The sequence below is a fragment of the Papilio xuthus genome, unplaced genomic scaffold (genome assembly GCF_000836235.2).
Source record: "Papilio xuthus unplaced genomic scaffold, Pxut_1.1 DF826933.1, whole genome shotgun sequence".
In the NCBI taxonomy this organism is placed as follows: domain Eukaryota; kingdom Metazoa; phylum Arthropoda; class Insecta; order Lepidoptera; family Papilionidae; genus Papilio; species Papilio xuthus.
In genome coordinates, this window is record NW_013531716.1 from 2,840,668 (window position 1) to 2,858,184 (window position 17,517).

A 17,517-nucleotide genomic window follows, 5' to 3' on the forward strand; every position below is an offset into this window, starting at 1 on the left:
CTTCTAGAAAACTTATCCATAAAGTCAATTTATTGATCATTTGTCTTTAATAAAAAGGTACCGAATCGATTTCTATTCGATTTTTAATATATATATATATATCAAAAATCGATATATATTTTCGATATATATATATATATATATATATATATATATATATAAAAAAGAAAGTCGTGTTAGTTACACTATTTATAACTCAAGAACGGCTTTACCGATATTGTTGAAAATTGGTGAGGAGGTAGCTAAGAGCCAGGAGATGCACATAGGATACTATTTATTCTTCTTTTTTTCGAATTTATGCCTTGAAGAGCTGCTTTTCATTACTTATCTATATATCAAGTATTTATATATCCACGCGGACGGAGTCGCGGACGACAGCTAGTACTATATATAAAAATATTGTGATGACATGTATATCGAGATTAATAAATCTCATCAAAATTGATAAAGGATGTAGCAGCTCTGAGCACGGAGACGGCTCGGGACTGAGAGCGTTCGCGGCGCGGGGAGGGAGTCACTGAAGGTGGCGCGGAGCGCGGAGGAGCGGCAGGTTTGTGCAGCACGCGTGGATCCAGCGACGCACGCCACTCACTCAGCAGAGCCTCTTTGAATGTCACCTGCAACCACAAAACAAAATGAATGAAATTTCGGTCACACGCTATAAAGGAGTCTTGGAAGCTGATTTCGCAAATGAAAAGTACGAAGTAATTTAGGAAAATTAAAAATAATCAAAATTAACTATACCTTTTCTTTCACAGAAATTTGTCGCGCGTGTAATAAGAAATCAATTATCGCCACAAAGAAACCTAAAATTCCTCCGAAACCCAATACTAAAAATATTCCACTGGTATTCTTCATTTGTAATGAACCATTATCTTCTGCTTCGTTCGTAGATTTCTGAAGAGAGAGAATGTAATTTTAATATCAATACAATACAATATTCTGACAAAAGTATCAAAGTGGTACATAATAGTATAGTTAGATGACTGCTGATCGTGCGGTCTTCGTGTCAACATATGAAATATCTAACGCGTAAGTAGAATTGTAAGAAACATTGTGGAACATGACAAATTACTCTCACCCTGAGGAGTTGCTGAAATGTGTACACTGTGAAAGGCATACATAGCAAAAGTTAAATTACCTCACAATTTCCTTCTTTAACATCACTCTCCCACCATTTCTTTTTCAATGACAGTAGATCTCCTGTCTCTTGTAGAGCTAATATAGCATTATCTACTAGCCTTTTGTAGGGAGAATCTGAAATATAATTTGACAGTCACTTCCAGTTTCAAATAGACATTGAAAATGTTTTACAAATCCAAAATCTTATTCTTTTTCCAGGAATACCAATTCGATTACCGCATAATGTCACCAAAGCACACTTATGCCATTGTCCCATATTTGTAAAATTCATTCATGGATTAAGAGCAAAAAGGTCTTTTTAGTTTTAAGAATAAAAAGCAAAAATAAAAATCAGAACTCACTTTTATGTAAAGCGATGCCATAGTCTTTAGAATCTAGTTTAGAGCCGACCATTTTCAAATCGCAATTCCTCTGCATGTAATACTCGATAGCTGTAGATTCCATGAAAAAGACGTAGTTTCCTTTACTTCTTACCACTCGATCTCTGCCTTCATCATTGTTATTGGTAAACACTGTTGGCTTGGCAGACTTCATTACAGTCCAAATCTTCTGATATACCGAATCATTTGAATTCTAATTGCAAAAAAAGAAATACGTCATTATTTTAGCCAAATTTTTATTTTCTACTATACTGAAATTATATCAGTTCCTAAGGGAACTATTCTTTAATCAAATCTACAATTAACACTGGTAATTATTCCAGGTAAAGAGCAAACATAACAACTATACTCGTATGTATATGATAACCAAATTGCAAAATCATAATTTTATCCCCACCTCGAAAAAGTTGTAGGTTGAACCATTAATAAGAACACCGTATGAAACTTCGTTTTGTTCTGAAAGTTCTTTGACATCTTTTATTTCGTTATCACGTCGACTGTTACTCAAAAATGTTGACATGTTAGCTGTATAAGACGCAGTCACTATGAGGGCGAAAAACCACCACATTCCTGTCACCCAACGTGACCCTGCCGCTCTGGAATCATAACATTGATAATCAGCAAAAACTTTAATATAACATATGGATAGACATTAAATCAATCCTTGAGAAAATGTAACTAAAGGTAAAACTAGCTGTCACCTGCGACTGCGTCCGCGCAGAATTAAAAAAAAAACATAATTAGAAGTGTTCTTCCAGACAATGTTCTCTATGTGTGCCAAATTTCACCGAGAACCGTTCAGACGTTCTGGATTTAATTTGAACATTGTCAACCCAATTATTATAATATCAGCGATTTAAGTTACCTTGGTAATATATCGCATCCTTGTGTCATTATAGCGCCGACTGTAAGCCACATGCAGTTGTATAAACTCCAAATATTTTGTAGATTTTCAGGATGTTGGTTACAAGGATGAGGATTAACCCAGTCTCCTTGACTCATTCTAAAAATAAGACATTACTGAAATACTATTATAGAAATTTCCAAAATACTATCGAGATCGTCCAGCATGTACAAAGCAAAAAACACAGCAAAGTATTTACTTCAACCACTTTTAATATTCAATGCAACGTTTCATTCATTTTACCACAAATCCTAAAAACTCTTCACACATGACTCCTTCCTTGGAATATAATTAAGATTTTTCTTTATTTATTGACTTCAGACGATCAGCTACTTACAATACTTTAATTAATAACATAGATAACTTACCTAGCACAAATTAATAGGACAAATGATACAATAATGTAAGCAGTAGCTAAATATAACCAAACGTCCAGAGCTAAAGGCTTGATAAAAGAAAACATATCAGGTTGCTGGGGATCACGTTCTCTCACCAGCATACTAATACCCAAAGACATAAAAGGCATTGAAAACTCCACTACGGCACTACGTTCAGATGTTATGGTTATATCACTTATCGCCATTTCTGCATTCTGTAACAAATTATAGAGTCACTCAAAACTAACTTCAGTAATCATACTAATATTATGAATGCGAATGTTTGGATGAATGGATGTTTGTTTGAAGGTATCTCTAGAACCGCTGAACGGATCTCGACGAAATTTGGCATAAATATAGAACATAGTCTAGAAGAAGGTTAGCTGTACAGAGGGGGAACGCTGCCAGTATCTTCGGGACCTTGCCTAAAGGGACTCCTTTTAATAACATATTTTAGTATATTATTCGTTTTTTTTAATACTTTATTTTATATCATAGATTTAAGACTATTTGTAATTATAGAAATAAGGATGTATATTTTAAATTGCTTATAAATGTTTTGTTGAATAAAGTCTGGAAGAATACATAGGAATCTTATTATGTATTTCTTTAATCCTGCGTGGACGGAGTCGCGGTCAACCGCTAGTTAATAAATATTTCAATTCATTGATCTTTGTATCACTTACTAATTCTAAAACTTCTCCTATTAATCCATCCCACTTTTTTGTACCGGCTATTGGATTTCCAGCACTATTCGCATTCGTTTTATATATTTCATGTTTAATATCACCATATCCCTTTTGTTGTCTTATATGTTTGAAAATAGCATCAATAAGATCCACTGCGTATCCCTTTTGGATGATTGTTCCATTTGCTTCTTCTACATCGAAATAAGGCATACCTACTTTCATGGCAACCTAGTACAAAGAATGTATTTGGTTATAATTTTACATTAAAAGATTATTAGTTATCAAACTGTACGTACCCTAACAACAGAATCCGAAGTGATAGCTTTAGATCTATCTGTAACCGCATTGTTTATGGTTAGGAAGCTATCTGTTTTTGAATCCCACGTACCGACGTGAACAAATTGACTTTCTTTATCTAATTTGGAATAATATAGCGTAAAATTAGTTCTTTTTCCATTCTCATCAAAAGTTATGTTTCCAGTTGTACCTCTGAATGTAGTCTGAAACAATAATAAGTAAGTATATTGTTAACTTTAAAGAAATCATTAAATACATACTTAATATTATTAATAAGCTTATCCCTACCTGTAATAAGACCTCCTTTAAGGCTTCCCCGTGTATCCACGCTTTTTCTTTATAAGCAGCTTTGTTCTCAGCAAAACATATTTCTGGTGGATCAACGTATTCCATCATATTCTCCTGTCTCATAGTACGAATAGCTTTTTCAAAATGATTCAATGCATCTGCCGTTAGCGCTGTCTCTATCTAAAAAGTACGTAAATGTATTTCCTCAATCGATAATGGAACATAGCCGATTTGAATTTGTTCCTTTAAGACCTTTGTATAAAGTAATCAAAAATATCTCACCAGAACAGGCATTTCAGCAGTGTCTATACCGAAATCTCTCCAAATGGGTTCATTTGATTTTGTTAAATGTAGAGTAGATACGTTTGCACGAAGTTGTGAGATATCGTCTAGTTTTATCAAGTACGAATCGAGAGCTGTTAAAATAAAACTCTGGAAATATAAAAAATGTAAAATATTACTCAACCCGTTTCGCAAATATTTTGGAGTTAGAAATGACCACCACTTCTATATATCTTATTGTACCTGATATTGTGTTGAATTATTAACAGAAACAATTTCCTTCATATATTTCTGTATGTTGTTGACGTCACAATCTATTAAATGGTAACTAATTCGTAGTACCCCAAATACATTTTTGAACGTCTTCCGATTGTCGCCATCGGGTTCTAATTTTTCAAATTGTATCCTTTCATTGTTGTATGGCCAAGAATTTATTACTTCTTGAAGTCGTACAAAACCTAAAACATGATTTTTAATGATAGTACCAACACGCAATGTAAAGTTGATTTTTCTATACATAGTCTGTTGGTAACTGTAATCTTCAACTGTTTCAGATCAAATTATTTGTGAAGTAAAATCCTTAATGTGACAGCTACCGACACAACTTATTACTAATTTAAGTCTTATAAAGCCTGTAAAATCTTAGCTAACACGTGTGATTCATACATTATTATCAAAGCCAGGTTGTCCTCTGCTTGCTGTAAAGAAAAGTCAACTTTCCACCATCCAGGTACTATATTCCGTTTTCAATAAATCTGTAAGTTCAGTATCCTAGAATTGCTAGGAAAAATACAACCAAACAACTTACTGCCATCGTCCTCATAGAAGAACGTAAATCTGTCCCACTCTAACTCTTTGATAAGTGTGGCGTACGCTTTTGATATAAGCTCTGATGGCGGATGGTAGAAAAATGAAAACTCATCTTGATCCGAGGTATCTGGTATTTCCCAAGCAACAGAAAGATGGGAAATCTGAAAATTTAAAATAAATATATCAGATTACACAAGGCAGTACATGTTTATTACTGCATGTATAACATAACTTATTAAAAAACCAGCTCATGTTTAGTTTGGATAATTAATTTTAATGTGGCCTAATACATCAACCCACCAGAGTAACGAACGAAACAGCTACATTGTTGGATTTAATAATAACTGATTCACCAAGCTTATGCAAAGACGTTACAGTACTTCATAACCCCTCGCTTAGTGACCATGCTATGGTAATTGCCGAATTAAAAATCAAAAAACCCAGAGAAGTTACACGTTTCGTCTTTAAACGGAAGATTGACAGGATTAATTTAGACCTATTTAAAAGAGATTTAGAAAGCTTACCATGGGAAATAGTACGTAAGGGCAATACACTTGATGAAAAAGTAGAACGCCTAAATACTCTTATCAATATCCTATTTAATAAACATGCTCCCTTACAGCGTACTCGTGTAAATAATAAGTCTCAGCCCTGGATTACCGAAAATATAAAGTTAATGATGAAGCTTCGCGACAACGCTCTTAAAAAAGCACGGGCTACAAAAACTTCAGGTCACTATGAATACTACAAATCTCTACGAAACTACACCACCAAGGCCATTGACAGAGAAAAGACAGCTTACTTCAACTTTTATATTAATAATAACAAGCATAGACCCTCCTATATGTGGAAATATTTGAAAAGAGCTGCAGTGCTCGGTGATTCAGGTACATCAACAATTCCCCCTCATTTGAGTGATCCAGACAAAATAAATGACTTCTTCTTGAATTTGCCTAGCTCTTCAGCAGACGTAAATACATTAAACTTTTTGAATGATAATATCGGCACCAACATTAGATTTGAATTTGAAAATTGCACAGAGAATCAAATAGAAACAATTATAAGATCGATCGACACAAAAGCGATGGGTCATGACGGAATATCAATTGACATGATCAGGATGACTCTTGGATCTACATGTAGTGTAATAAAACATATAATTAATGAATCTATACAATCAGGTACTTATCCTGAGCAATGGAAACTCTCTAAAATCAAGCCAATCCCTAAACAAACTCATGTAGAAGATTGGAAAGACTTAAGGCCAATAAGTATTCTGCCGGCACTCTCCAAGGTTATAGAAAAGATCGTGTGTAAACAGTTAACGCGCTACTTGGAATCTGAAGACCTGATACCTTCACTACAATCAGGTTTCCGAAGTGGTTATGGTACAGCTACAGCACTAGCCAAAGTAAGCGACGATGTGCTGGCAGCACGTGATGCGGGTGAAGGTACTCTTTTAATACTGTTAGACTTTTCTAAAGCTTTTGATAATATTAATATTGACCTTCTTCTAAAGAAATTCAGTTACTATGGTATATCTGACAAAGCCTGTCAGTGGTTTAGGTCTTTTCTCTCCGGTCGTAAGCAATTTGTTGAAATCGAGAATGTTGAAGGCCTAATTGTCAGATCACAAATTAAAGACATCAGTAGCGGCACTCCACAAGGCTCCATAATAAGCCCAGTTATCTTTAGTCTTTATACAAGTGATATCACAACATCGATCACTAATTGTAAGTATCACCTATATGCAGACGACACGCAGCTATACTTGTCATGTCGACCCGAGACTTTAAAACAAGCGGAGGCAAAGATTAATCAGGACCTAGACTATCTATCTAATTGGAGTATGAGAAATTCTCTTAAGATAAATCCTTATAAATCTAAGTATATCGTTTTTGGAAATAAACACCAACGAGAAGCTATTATCAGGCAGTCTCCGAGAATCATGATATCGGGTCAAGAAATTGAAAGAGTAGAAAACGCCAAAAATTTGGGACTATTTATGGATGGGGATTTACGCTTTGAAGAACACGTAAACAGCAAAATAAAAAACGCCTTCTACAGACTAAAACATCTATACCAATTCCGAAAATACCTAACCGAGGATGTCAGAAAAACAATTACCGAAGCACTCGTACTTTCCCTTTTCAATTACTGCGACATCATTTACGGACCTAGAATTACAGAAAAGACAAAAAGAAGTATTCAGCGCGTGCAAAACGCATGTATAAAATTTTGTTATCATATACCAAAACGATCACATATCACTCCATATCTAAACGCGCGCAAAATCTTAAACATGGCAGCGAGAAGGGAATTACATTTGGCCTGTTGTTTACATAAAATTATAAAATCTAAAAAGCCATCATACCTATATACAAAATTAGATTGGTTCCAAGACGCGGATGGCAGAAATACCCGTAGAAAAAAGCAGAATCTCCTTAAAATTCCCAAACATAAGAGCTCCAGCTACAGAGGAAGTTTCAAGTTTGCTTCCACAAAAATCTGGAACGACTTGCCCCCGCCCTTGCGCGCCCCTGTATCTGCTCAATTGTTTAAAAAACATCTTAAAGAGAAGTTATTGCTTAGGCAATCGAACTTGTAACCTGTTTAATATATAGCTAATGTGTTCTTGTCTTTTTTAAAATTAACTATGTTTTCTTTTTATTTCTCCATTATCTCTAGTTAGTTGCTACGAGTTGTAATTACTTTTATTTTTGTTTGTTTAGTTGTCTGCTTTTGTTTTATTTCTTTTACTTAATTTCTAGTGGTTGTAAACAGGCTGATGGGCACCTCTGAACGATCATAACGTGGCCTACCGGGACAGGCTGAAAACCAGCTCCGCATGGCCATGCCATGCGGTACACGCTGAGCCTGCAGCCCATTGTCGTCATACATATAAATATATATTTGTAATTACTGTGTGTTTTGATGTATTTGTGTGATGGCAATAAAGAAGTTTTATTTATTTATTTATTTATTTACAAAGAAAGTTGCGCCTGTTATAAAAATGACAGCAATTTTTCTTTACTGAGCAAAGCAACATAACACAGTAAGGATAAAAAATAAAGATTTAAATATGTTTCAAATCCTAGATTTATACTCACATGCAGTTTATTACACAGCAAACAAGTGATATCACAAATACCATTCGTTGGTCGCACATCGATTAATGCCACAATACCTTTATTTTCCGAAGTATCGGAGCATACTAAAAACAAAAAAATATAATTACTAAACTGCAAATTTCACAAAAATGCGAAAGATGGCGCTTTATTACTTTCTAAGTTCTTAAGAATAAGATATCGTAAAGATGTAATCTCAATAAAAAAATGTAAATTTTTTGGAGTTTTAAAAGCATTACATATATATAAAGCTTTTGAATGTAATACATACGTTCTTGTGATACAGACAAAGAGTTGATGACATTTGGATGTAAAATACGACCTTGAAAAGGTTTTGAAGTGTCCAAACTTGATAGTACTCTAAACACTTCTTCCGATCTTGAATTTGTTTCATGATTAAATAATGCCCCTGAAAAAAACATACTTATTAATTATTAATAATATGAATGAATATTTTTAGGTTATAATTTCGTACCTACGGGAAATCGAGAGAATGTATCAACTTTTACACAAAGACAAGTAATAAACAATAATAATAATGAACTTATGGAAGACATATTTTAACTTTTAAAATAGTTTGCAGACGAGCATGAAGCGAGCGCGCCGGCCTCACGCCGTCTGAAATATTTTTGGAAAACAATTTTAGGTCACATCACGAACTAATAATGTGGGAGAAACGGAGTGATGTTTACCACGATTGCGAGTCTATTCAGTTAAATATTATTCAGTGATGTTATATTAAAAAACAAAGAAGTATACGCAGTTAAAGTCAATATTTACTTATCTAAAACAAACAAATGAAGACGTGCAGTGTTTTAGTGAATATTTAATAGTATTATAAATAAACATGCGTTGGATTATTTTGTTTTTGTATTTAATAAGCCAAAAGTGTTATGCGCAGAGCAGAAACGGTGCAACATACCAAATAGGTAAATAATTCTTCCATTGACTATAAATTGATACGAAGCATATTGTTAACTTTTGGTTATTATTTTAGCGGGTATATTCGAAGAAGAAGCAATCACTCAACGACTAGCATTCGATGACAGCATGAAGGACGCAAGCTTAGATGATTACAGACTGGAACCAATTATTATACCACGTTCGAGACCAGATATTTATACAACATGGCGAGACGGTTTGTTCCAAATTCAAAATTGCAGATCTAAATATTATATATAAAATTCTCGTGTCACAATTTTGGTTTCCATACTCCTCCGAAACGGCTGGACCGATTCTCATGAATTTTTGTGAGCATATTGAGTAGGTCTGAGAATCGGCTACTATCTATTTTATAATCCCGCGCAGACGGAGTCCCGGGCAACTGCTAGTAGTAGTATAAAAATATTGCCATCACTATCATTATCTTTGTAAGAAATAGAACTAAATTTAATCTTAATTCTTACTAATATCACAAGTGAGAAAATGGCTATATATGGATGGATGTTTGTTAAAAGGCACCTCTAGAACTGATCAACGGATCTTGATCAAATTTGGCACAGATGTCTGGAAAAACACATAGTTTTTTTTTTTAATTCTACCCTAACCAAGTCGCAGGTGACAACTAGCGTTATTATAGATGCATTATGAGAATTACTTTTTCACGGTTAACCAAAATTTACAAAAATTAGATTCCCGGTATGTTTTCCACAAAAGCTTTTAATAAAACTTTCACTTGATCATAGGAATTTTACATAAATATAACTTTAAAATGGTGTATATAAAAAATATATTTCTATATATAATACCTTTCCCTTTTGTTTTAGTATGTTCAAACAAAATGATGCAACCAATAGCGATCGTTGGACCACAAAGTCCATTTAAAAATACAGCAGTACTTGATCAGTGCTTTATTTCCAAAATCCCATATTTACAAGCTACATGGCAACCTCCGGAGATCGAATATATATTTGAAAATGATTCAATAATAGTCGATAACATCACTGAAAGTGATGGGCAAGAGGATGCTGTGGAATATAAGAAAATGATAATTAATTTTTATCCTGACAGTGATGAGATTTCAACAGCGCATGCGGCATTGTTAAAATATTACAAATGGGAAAATTTCGCTGCACTTTATGAAGATGAATATGGTAAGATACTGCAGTATTATTCAGGAATTTTTTTATTGCAAATCATACAAAAACTTGTTAATGTGTGATAAAATCTGGAGTATAATATACTAATAATATAATATATTACTTATTACTAATATTATAAATGCGAATGTTTGGGTGGATGGATAGATGTTTATTAGGTTGGTTGAATAAGGTAGGTGGCTCAACGAATCTCGATTAAAAGTGGCATAGATGTATGTATAACACATAGGACAATAATTTAGTTTTTTTCAACTCCGCGCGGACAGAGTCGCGGGTGATGGCTAGTTACAAATAATGAAAAACTTTTCAACGTAAATTTTTTAAGTCTTGAGTACCAACACTGTTATGTTTTTTTTATATTTTTCAGGCTTAATGCGTATACAGAAAATTTTAGCCGAATATACTGACCAGTATCCAGTGACGATAAGAAAACTCGAACCAGATGGTGATAATTATAAAGTTAGTTAAAATCCAAATACCAGTATCAAAAACATTGTCTGTAAAAACTCCGAAAATATATTTTTTTTTTAATTACAGGTGTTCAAAGAGTTGCAAAACAGTCAAGAAACTCGATTCTTTATTGATTGTCACGTGAATAATGTTCTTAAATACATGGATATTATAAATATGTTGAATTTAGATGATTTTTATCAGGTACGAATTTATTTTATATCTAGAAACAGCAACAGCTCAGCTCTTCTTATTAGCCAGTATTTTTCGGATTTTTCCATTATTACAACATTTTTTTCTTCTAATTGAATTTAATGGAATCATCATCACTTCCCTACAGAGTTCCTTGTTCTCCTTACAGAGAATCGGCATACCATGGTTTCGGTCCTCCTTATCAATGTAACTACCGTCATTACTGAGATGGTCTCACTTCCTTCTTACTAGTTTTAGAAATTATTAGTTAGAATCATTTGGCGCGAAGTTGAAGAATGACGTGCTTTCGTTACAAAGTCAAGTGTCAGAATGAATTGTGAAGGGACATAAACATCGACAATTTACTAAGGCTAGTGTTGTGCCAGTACACCAGCATGTGGGGATTGTTTTCCTAACACTAGTAACATAATGTTTTTTTTCTTACAGCATTATATTTTCGCGTCACTGGACACTTCGATAGTGGCACACAAGCTTACTGACTACCGATGTAACATAACTTGGCTTAGTATCACAGAATATGACAAGTTAATAGACGCGCAACACTTTTTAGCCCAGAGAGTTGAACGATGGGCTATCAACACAGTATCACCTCCTGTCACTGACATGCCGGTATAGAAATATTTATCTTTTTTAGCGATACCAAAAATGTTAATGAGGACTTACTTTTTAACCCTTTGACTGCCGGGGATTAATATTAAGGACGTCAAAGTCGTTACACAAGAGTTTTCCTCTTAAAAATGAATCAACAAAATAGCTTCAGACATAAGTACTTTGTTACATTTGTTTGTCAAAATCGCATTTTGGAAGCCTTGTCGTAGTCATATTTCAATAATCATTATTTCTGGTAAAGACTAATATCGTCGTGCGATAAAGGGTTGACATATGTAAGCGAAATTGTAATTTAAACATGGCCTAAGTTTTTTAAAGGGTTTTTTGCTGTAAAATACCTCCTCAACAACATATTGTCTTTCTTCTTATTCTCTTGGAAAGACACAAAAAGCAACAACAAAAACCAACAAGAAGAGAAACTTCATCTGTTACTACTAAAAACTAGCTGTTTTGATTTTCAGATAGAGGCGTTGCTTATGAATGATGTAGCAAATCATGTTGTTAAAGCTCTTACAACTGTAGAAAAAAGAACATCTATTCAAAAACCACCAACATTCTCCTGCGACTCTGAAGATATATGGGAGCACGGCGGTTTGATGCAACAAGAAATTTTAAAGGTTATTAGATTTATAACGTAAAAGTTTTATTTTAACTTACGCATTACTTAAATTTGATAAATCTAAAATACCAAATAGCGAACAACTATTCATTATTCTTATTTTATCAAAATTCCAGACGAAAACAACCGGAGTTTCTGGTAACATTGAGTTTAATGAATTGGGTAAAAGAATAAATTACCTTTTACACGTCAACGAAATATATCTAAGAAAAAGGCAAACAATAGGTAATTGGGAGTCCTCTTCAGGGGGAAATATAATAGAGGACAGGCCGGATGCGGATAATATTGTTAATCAACAAACTAGAAAACACTTCTACGTAAGTACATACTCGAAACTCGCAAAAAATAATACTAATTCAATCATTCTATTTCGACTTCATATATTTAATATTTCATTGATTTTTTTTAATACTAAAAAGTGCTTCGATGAATGATTAAGGTTATCTAACCTTAGAAGTTATCGAAAATGTAGGGGTCTGGCAGAGGACTGTATTTAGAGAAATTTTTATTAAATCAATATAACTCAGGACGTAGAAGAGATAGCTTTTATCAGAAATATTAAATGCATTTAGGTACATGGAATACTATACTCAAAAGTAGAATATTCTTTATTAATATTTCAAATAACAAATAAAAATTTTGATTTTAGTATAAGTAACGACATCAACCTCTTAATCACTCAATGCCCAATAATTTTAACTTTATTTAATCTGTATTATAAAATTCGTACTCGTAGGTAATATCTCGTAAAGCTAAGCCTTACTTTTATGAAAAAGAAAAATGCACAACACTTGAATGCGAAGAAGAAGACGACGGTGAAAGATACGAGGGTTTCTCAGTTGACCTCGTTAAGCAAATCTTTGAAACGCTTAAAAAAGAAAATTTTAACTATACGTATTCATTTAAATATGATACAGATTATATTTACGGTCAATATGATAAAGAAAAAAAGAAATGGAATGGTTTGATTGGAGACTTGTTGGATAAGGTTAGTAAAATATTTTCAACCGAATTTAAATTCGCAATTCTATAAATTGATGATGATATTCACAGAAAGCTGATTTGGCGGTTTGTGATTTGACGATAACAGAAGAACGGAAGAAAGTTGTTGACTTCTCAGTACCTTTCATGAGTTTGGGAATAAGTATTTTGTACGTGCAAGAGAAGAAAGTAGACCCTGGAATGTTTTCATTTCTAAATCCTTATACATTTGAAGTGTGGATGTATATAGCGACAGCATACTGCGTTGTCTCTATTGTTCTATTTGTTTGTTCGAGGTAATAATTTTTATTACTTATTAATATTTTTATTATCGATTAATAACCGCAATTATATCTGTAAATTTATCAGTTCCTTTGTAATCGATGGTGATATGGAATCTACGCAAATATAACGTCATACGTAGACAACTAATTTATTCGCTTCAACCTTATCCATGTTGGTGTAATAAATTACCGATGCAAGGCTTCATTATTTAAATTATTCAAACTTTCGTGAGACATTATACTAAACTGATATATAAACACGGCTAAACACTCACGTATATACGTCCGGTGACTACTAGTCGGACAACTAGTCGGTGCCGCCACCGGACGTATATACGTGAGTGTTTAGCCGTGTTTATATATCAGTTTAGCTTCATTATTTGTCCTAAAAATACTATAGATGAAATCGTAATATTACTAATCAAAAGATTTATTCAAATATCAATTCCTTATCATTTTATAAATCACAAATTTGTTTACTAAAACGATTAAATAATCATAAATTATGTTTATCAGAATATCACCAGCTGATTGGGAAAATCCACAACCGTGCGACAAAGATCCTGAGGAATTGGAAAACATTTGGAATTTCAAAAATTGCGCGTGGCTCACAATGGGCTCTATAATGACTCAAGGATGTGATATTTTACCTAAGTATACATTTTTATTTATTTCTCTTATATTATACAAGATACTATGACAGAACATATTCCTAGATGGTTTCGGAATAATTTAAGGAATACTCATATTTTTTCTTTTAGTTAATGCGTATTTTGCATCCTAAGGCTTAAGAAAAAAAAACATTGTGTTTTTATAATAATTCTATATCATGCAAGATACCAGTTAGTCTATATCATCTTCCTCATAGTCTATATTTCTTCGAGACATTTGATGTTCATCTTTAAACTAGCCGTCGCCAGCCACTCCGCACACGCAAAATATTTATTAATCGATCTGTTCTTCCAGACTATATTCTATATGTATGCCAAATTTCATCGAGATCCGTTGAACCGTTCTGGAAATACCTTTTAACAAACATCCATCTATCCATCTAAACATTCGCATTTATATGTAAGATGTAAGATTACAACAATTATTTCATTTTCCTATAGAGCTATTGGAACAAGATGGGTTTGTTCAATGTGGTGGTTCTTCGCAGTGATAGTTTGTCAGACATATATTGCCCAACTATCTGCCTCTATGACATCCGCGTTAGAGAACGAACCAATCAATAGCGTTGAGGACTTGGCAACACAAAATAAAATCCTCTATGGTGCTATAGATGGTGGATCTACATTGGGATTTTTTAAGGTTAATAAAATTACCGAATTTAAAGAACTAACAAATATAAAATAAACAAGAAATTGATAAGTATGGGGAGTAATTAAAACAACGGTTGCTCAGTGCAAACTGTCTTTAATGACGTCACCTTTCGTATAGGTCGGACGCAGCCGACCGTTCCCATTTACGCATAGTGCAAGCGCATACATAACAGAAATAAAATAACTTATGTTTATTAAAAAATGAAATTTACAGAATTCAAAAGATAAGATGTATCAAAGAATGTACGAGAATATGAACGCAAATAAAGTAGTTTTAGTAAATAATAATGATGAAGGAGAAAAGAGAGTAATCAATGGCAAAGGGAAATATGCTTTCTTTATGGAATCTGTAACCATTGAATATAAGTTAAGACGAAATTGCGAATTAAAAAAAGTGGGTGGAGAATTAGATTCTAAAGATTATGGTATAGCTATGCCTGCAAGTAAGTAATTTATAAACAAGAAATTTCTTTCAATAACCCGTTTCCCTAACAATTCTAACAAAACTTTATTCCTTATAGATTCCCCATTTAGAACAGATATTAATAGAGCTATTCTAAAGTTAAAGGAATCCAATGCTTTAGATAAAATTAAAAGAAAATGGTGGGAAAATAAGTATGGAGCTAAATCATGTAACGTAAGTATAATATTCTTAACTATTGGCTTACAAAGGCTATTGTTAAATTTAATAAGACAGGTGTCGACCACGACGACGAAATAAAAAAAAAAACATAATTAGTAGCCTATGTGTTCTTCCAAACTATGTTCTATAATTATGCCAAATTTGATCGAGATCCGTTCAGTCCTTCTGGAGATACCTTCAAACAAACATCCATCCATTCATCCATCTAAACATTCGCATTTATAATATTAGTAAGATTACTTTGAATATTTCAGCAAGAGGAAGATAAGAATGATGTAGAGGGAGATTTGGAAATTAAGAATTTGATTGGAGCATTCCTCGTACTAATCGGTGGACTTGTATTAGCATTGTTTATAACGGCAGCAGAATTTATGAACGAAGTCAGAAATATCGTTGTTCGTGAAAGGGTATGTAAAATTCAGACATCATAACTGTGAAATGTTTTTATTTTGTATTGGTGAAAGAAATTATTATGTTTGCACACTTCGGCATTTTCAGGTAACACACAAGGAAGTATTCATCAAAGAACTTAAAGCTTCATTGAATTTCTTTCAACTGCAGAAGCCCGTGCTGCGCAACCCTAGCCGCGCGCCCTCCGCAGCCTCTTCTTTGCAGAGTTTAAACAAAGAACGTTCTAACGGCATCGACAATTTTCTTGATCTTGAAAGAGAACCTCGCTAGACACAACCTATAATATTTGGTCAAAAATGTTCCAAAAACATGTCGGCATTTAAATTATCGTTTCCTATTTATAAAGAAATGTCTACATATTAATGCGAACATTTCAGCAATGTTCCAATTCAAATGAAACTATTAAAAAATAAAGATGGTTTTATCTATCATTATTAACAAAATATGCACCTGAACCACTAAACTCGACAAAATCAAAAAACGACATTTAAAAGTAAATCTCAGATAATTTGCTGACATCGTCAGCGAATTATCACGGAATTACCACGGAAAGAACATTTGGCATGTTACATGTCTCTGTTTCTTCATAACTTAGAAGTGGGATGATTATATTTTTTTGTATAGGCAAGAGCTGGATGAGTGTGGCCGTGGACCGTGCTCAGTGGCGTGTCACGGGAGAGGCCTATGCCCAGCAGTGCACTAGTATAGACTGATCATGATGTATAAGCAATAGAAACTCATGATTACAAATTAATGCGATTTGTCTTACTAATACGTCCAATTGTCATATCTTATTCTACCTAGACAAAAGATTTTTCCATAAAATACGAGTTGAAAAGCTTTTTATTAATGTTTAATAAAATATTGAATTGTTAAGAATAACAGTGGTAGAGCCCGATTTAACATCTTCGCACGAATTGGCCCGGCTCGCCCGGTGAAATACCACGACCACATAGAAGACAGGCGTGAAGTGGAAGCAATTCCGCGTTTTGTCTGATAAGTGTGCGTCCCGGAGGCCTTATTTAGTCCTCTTTCCCCTCCCACCCTTTTCTTATAAGGAAAGGATTGGAAGTGTAAGTGGACTTTCCGGATGAGAGGATGCATGGGAAGGGAAAATATTTTCTTTCTGTGCATCCTCTCCTCCGTCGATTAAAGGTAGGCAACGCATATGCAATTGCGTATGTCTATGGGCAACGGTCACTTCGGTACTTCAGCGATTTTAGGTAACCGCTCGCGCGTTTGCCACCTTATGATATAAAAAAAAGAATACGAAGCATATAAGAAAGTAACTAAAAAAAATAGGCTATGCATGAAGTGTACAATTCAAAAGCTTAGCTTACCGATTGCTTTTCATAAAAGAAACACAATGACGTACATATCTTTATTATCATAAATAGTTTATAATCAATTAATTCTTATTTGATTGTTAATGATAATATTCAATCTCTTTTTTTATCAACAATTCAAATGTATTAACACCCGGCGTTAATTACTTTTATCTAGCTCTTTGTATACTTTAAAGAGATTATAAAATGTTTATCTATCAATAATATAGATTTCAGGATAAATTTCCCCTCCAGTTTTTACT

General features: G+C 33.5%; 2 protein-coding genes across 2 annotated transcripts; one reads left to right on the forward strand and one right to left on the reverse strand.

Annotated features, from left to right (window-relative positions):
- Nucleotides 1–298: 298 nt before the first annotated feature.
- LOC106122173 (glutamate receptor ionotropic, kainate 2) lies at nucleotides 299–8,894 on the reverse strand. The gene is made up of 16 exons (XM_013318072.1): nucleotides 8,774–8,894; nucleotides 8,570–8,707; nucleotides 8,281–8,384; nucleotides 5,169–5,331; nucleotides 4,604–4,818; nucleotides 4,361–4,510; nucleotides 4,079–4,258; nucleotides 3,790–3,993; nucleotides 3,491–3,721; nucleotides 2,796–3,019; nucleotides 2,389–2,526; nucleotides 1,921–2,119; nucleotides 1,485–1,716; nucleotides 1,142–1,257; nucleotides 745–897; nucleotides 299–617 (listed from the first exon to the last, which is right to left on the reverse strand). The coding sequence occupies exons 1-16, from the start codon at nucleotides 8,853–8,855 to the stop codon at nucleotides 423–425; spliced, it is 2,724 nt and encodes a 907-aa protein (XP_013173526.1). The 5' UTR covers nucleotides 8,856–8,894; the 3' UTR covers nucleotides 299–422.
- A 210-nt stretch (nucleotides 8,895–9,104) lies between these two features.
- Nucleotides 9,105–16,465, forward strand: LOC106122174 (glutamate receptor ionotropic, kainate 2). The gene is made up of 16 exons (XM_013318073.1): nucleotides 9,105–9,227; nucleotides 9,296–9,436; nucleotides 10,065–10,391; nucleotides 10,765–10,856; nucleotides 10,935–11,051; nucleotides 11,487–11,669; nucleotides 12,131–12,286; nucleotides 12,405–12,605; nucleotides 13,025–13,276; nucleotides 13,342–13,565; nucleotides 14,070–14,207; nucleotides 14,666–14,864; nucleotides 15,090–15,318; nucleotides 15,397–15,512; nucleotides 15,773–15,925; nucleotides 16,017–16,465. Exons 1-16 carry the CDS (start codon nucleotides 9,146–9,148, stop codon nucleotides 16,197–16,199), a joined length of 2,793 nt encoding a protein of 930 aa, XP_013173527.1. The 5' UTR covers nucleotides 9,105–9,145; the 3' UTR covers nucleotides 16,200–16,465.
- Nucleotides 16,466–17,517: the final 1,052 nt, after the last annotated feature.

Excerpts from the sequence above, each read along its gene's own strand:
- LOC106122173 (XM_013318072.1), bottom strand. The coding sequence starts at position 8,855 with ATGTCTTCCATAAGTTCATTATTATTATTGTTTATTACTTGTCTTTGT. Across the intron at positions 4,819-5,168 it reads CTTCTATGAGGACGATGGCA|GTTTTGTACGACTTCAAGAA; the intron begins GTAAGTTGTTTG and ends ATCATGTTTTAG. Across the intron at positions 618-744 it reads AAATTTCTGTGAAAGAAAAG|GTGACATTCAAAGAGGCTCT; the intron begins GTATAGTTAATT and ends TTGTGGTTGCAG.
- LOC106122174 (XM_013318073.1), top strand. The coding sequence starts at position 9,146 with ATGCGTTGGATTATTTTGTTTTTGTATTTAATAAGCCAAAAGTGTTAT. Across the intron at positions 9,228-9,295 it reads CGGTGCAACATACCAAATAG|CGGGTATATTCGAAGAAGAA; the intron begins GTAAATAATTCT and ends TTATTATTTTAG. Across the intron at positions 15,926-16,016 it reads ATATCGTTGTTCGTGAAAGG|GTAACACACAAGGAAGTATT; the intron begins GTATGTAAAATT and ends CGGCATTTTCAG.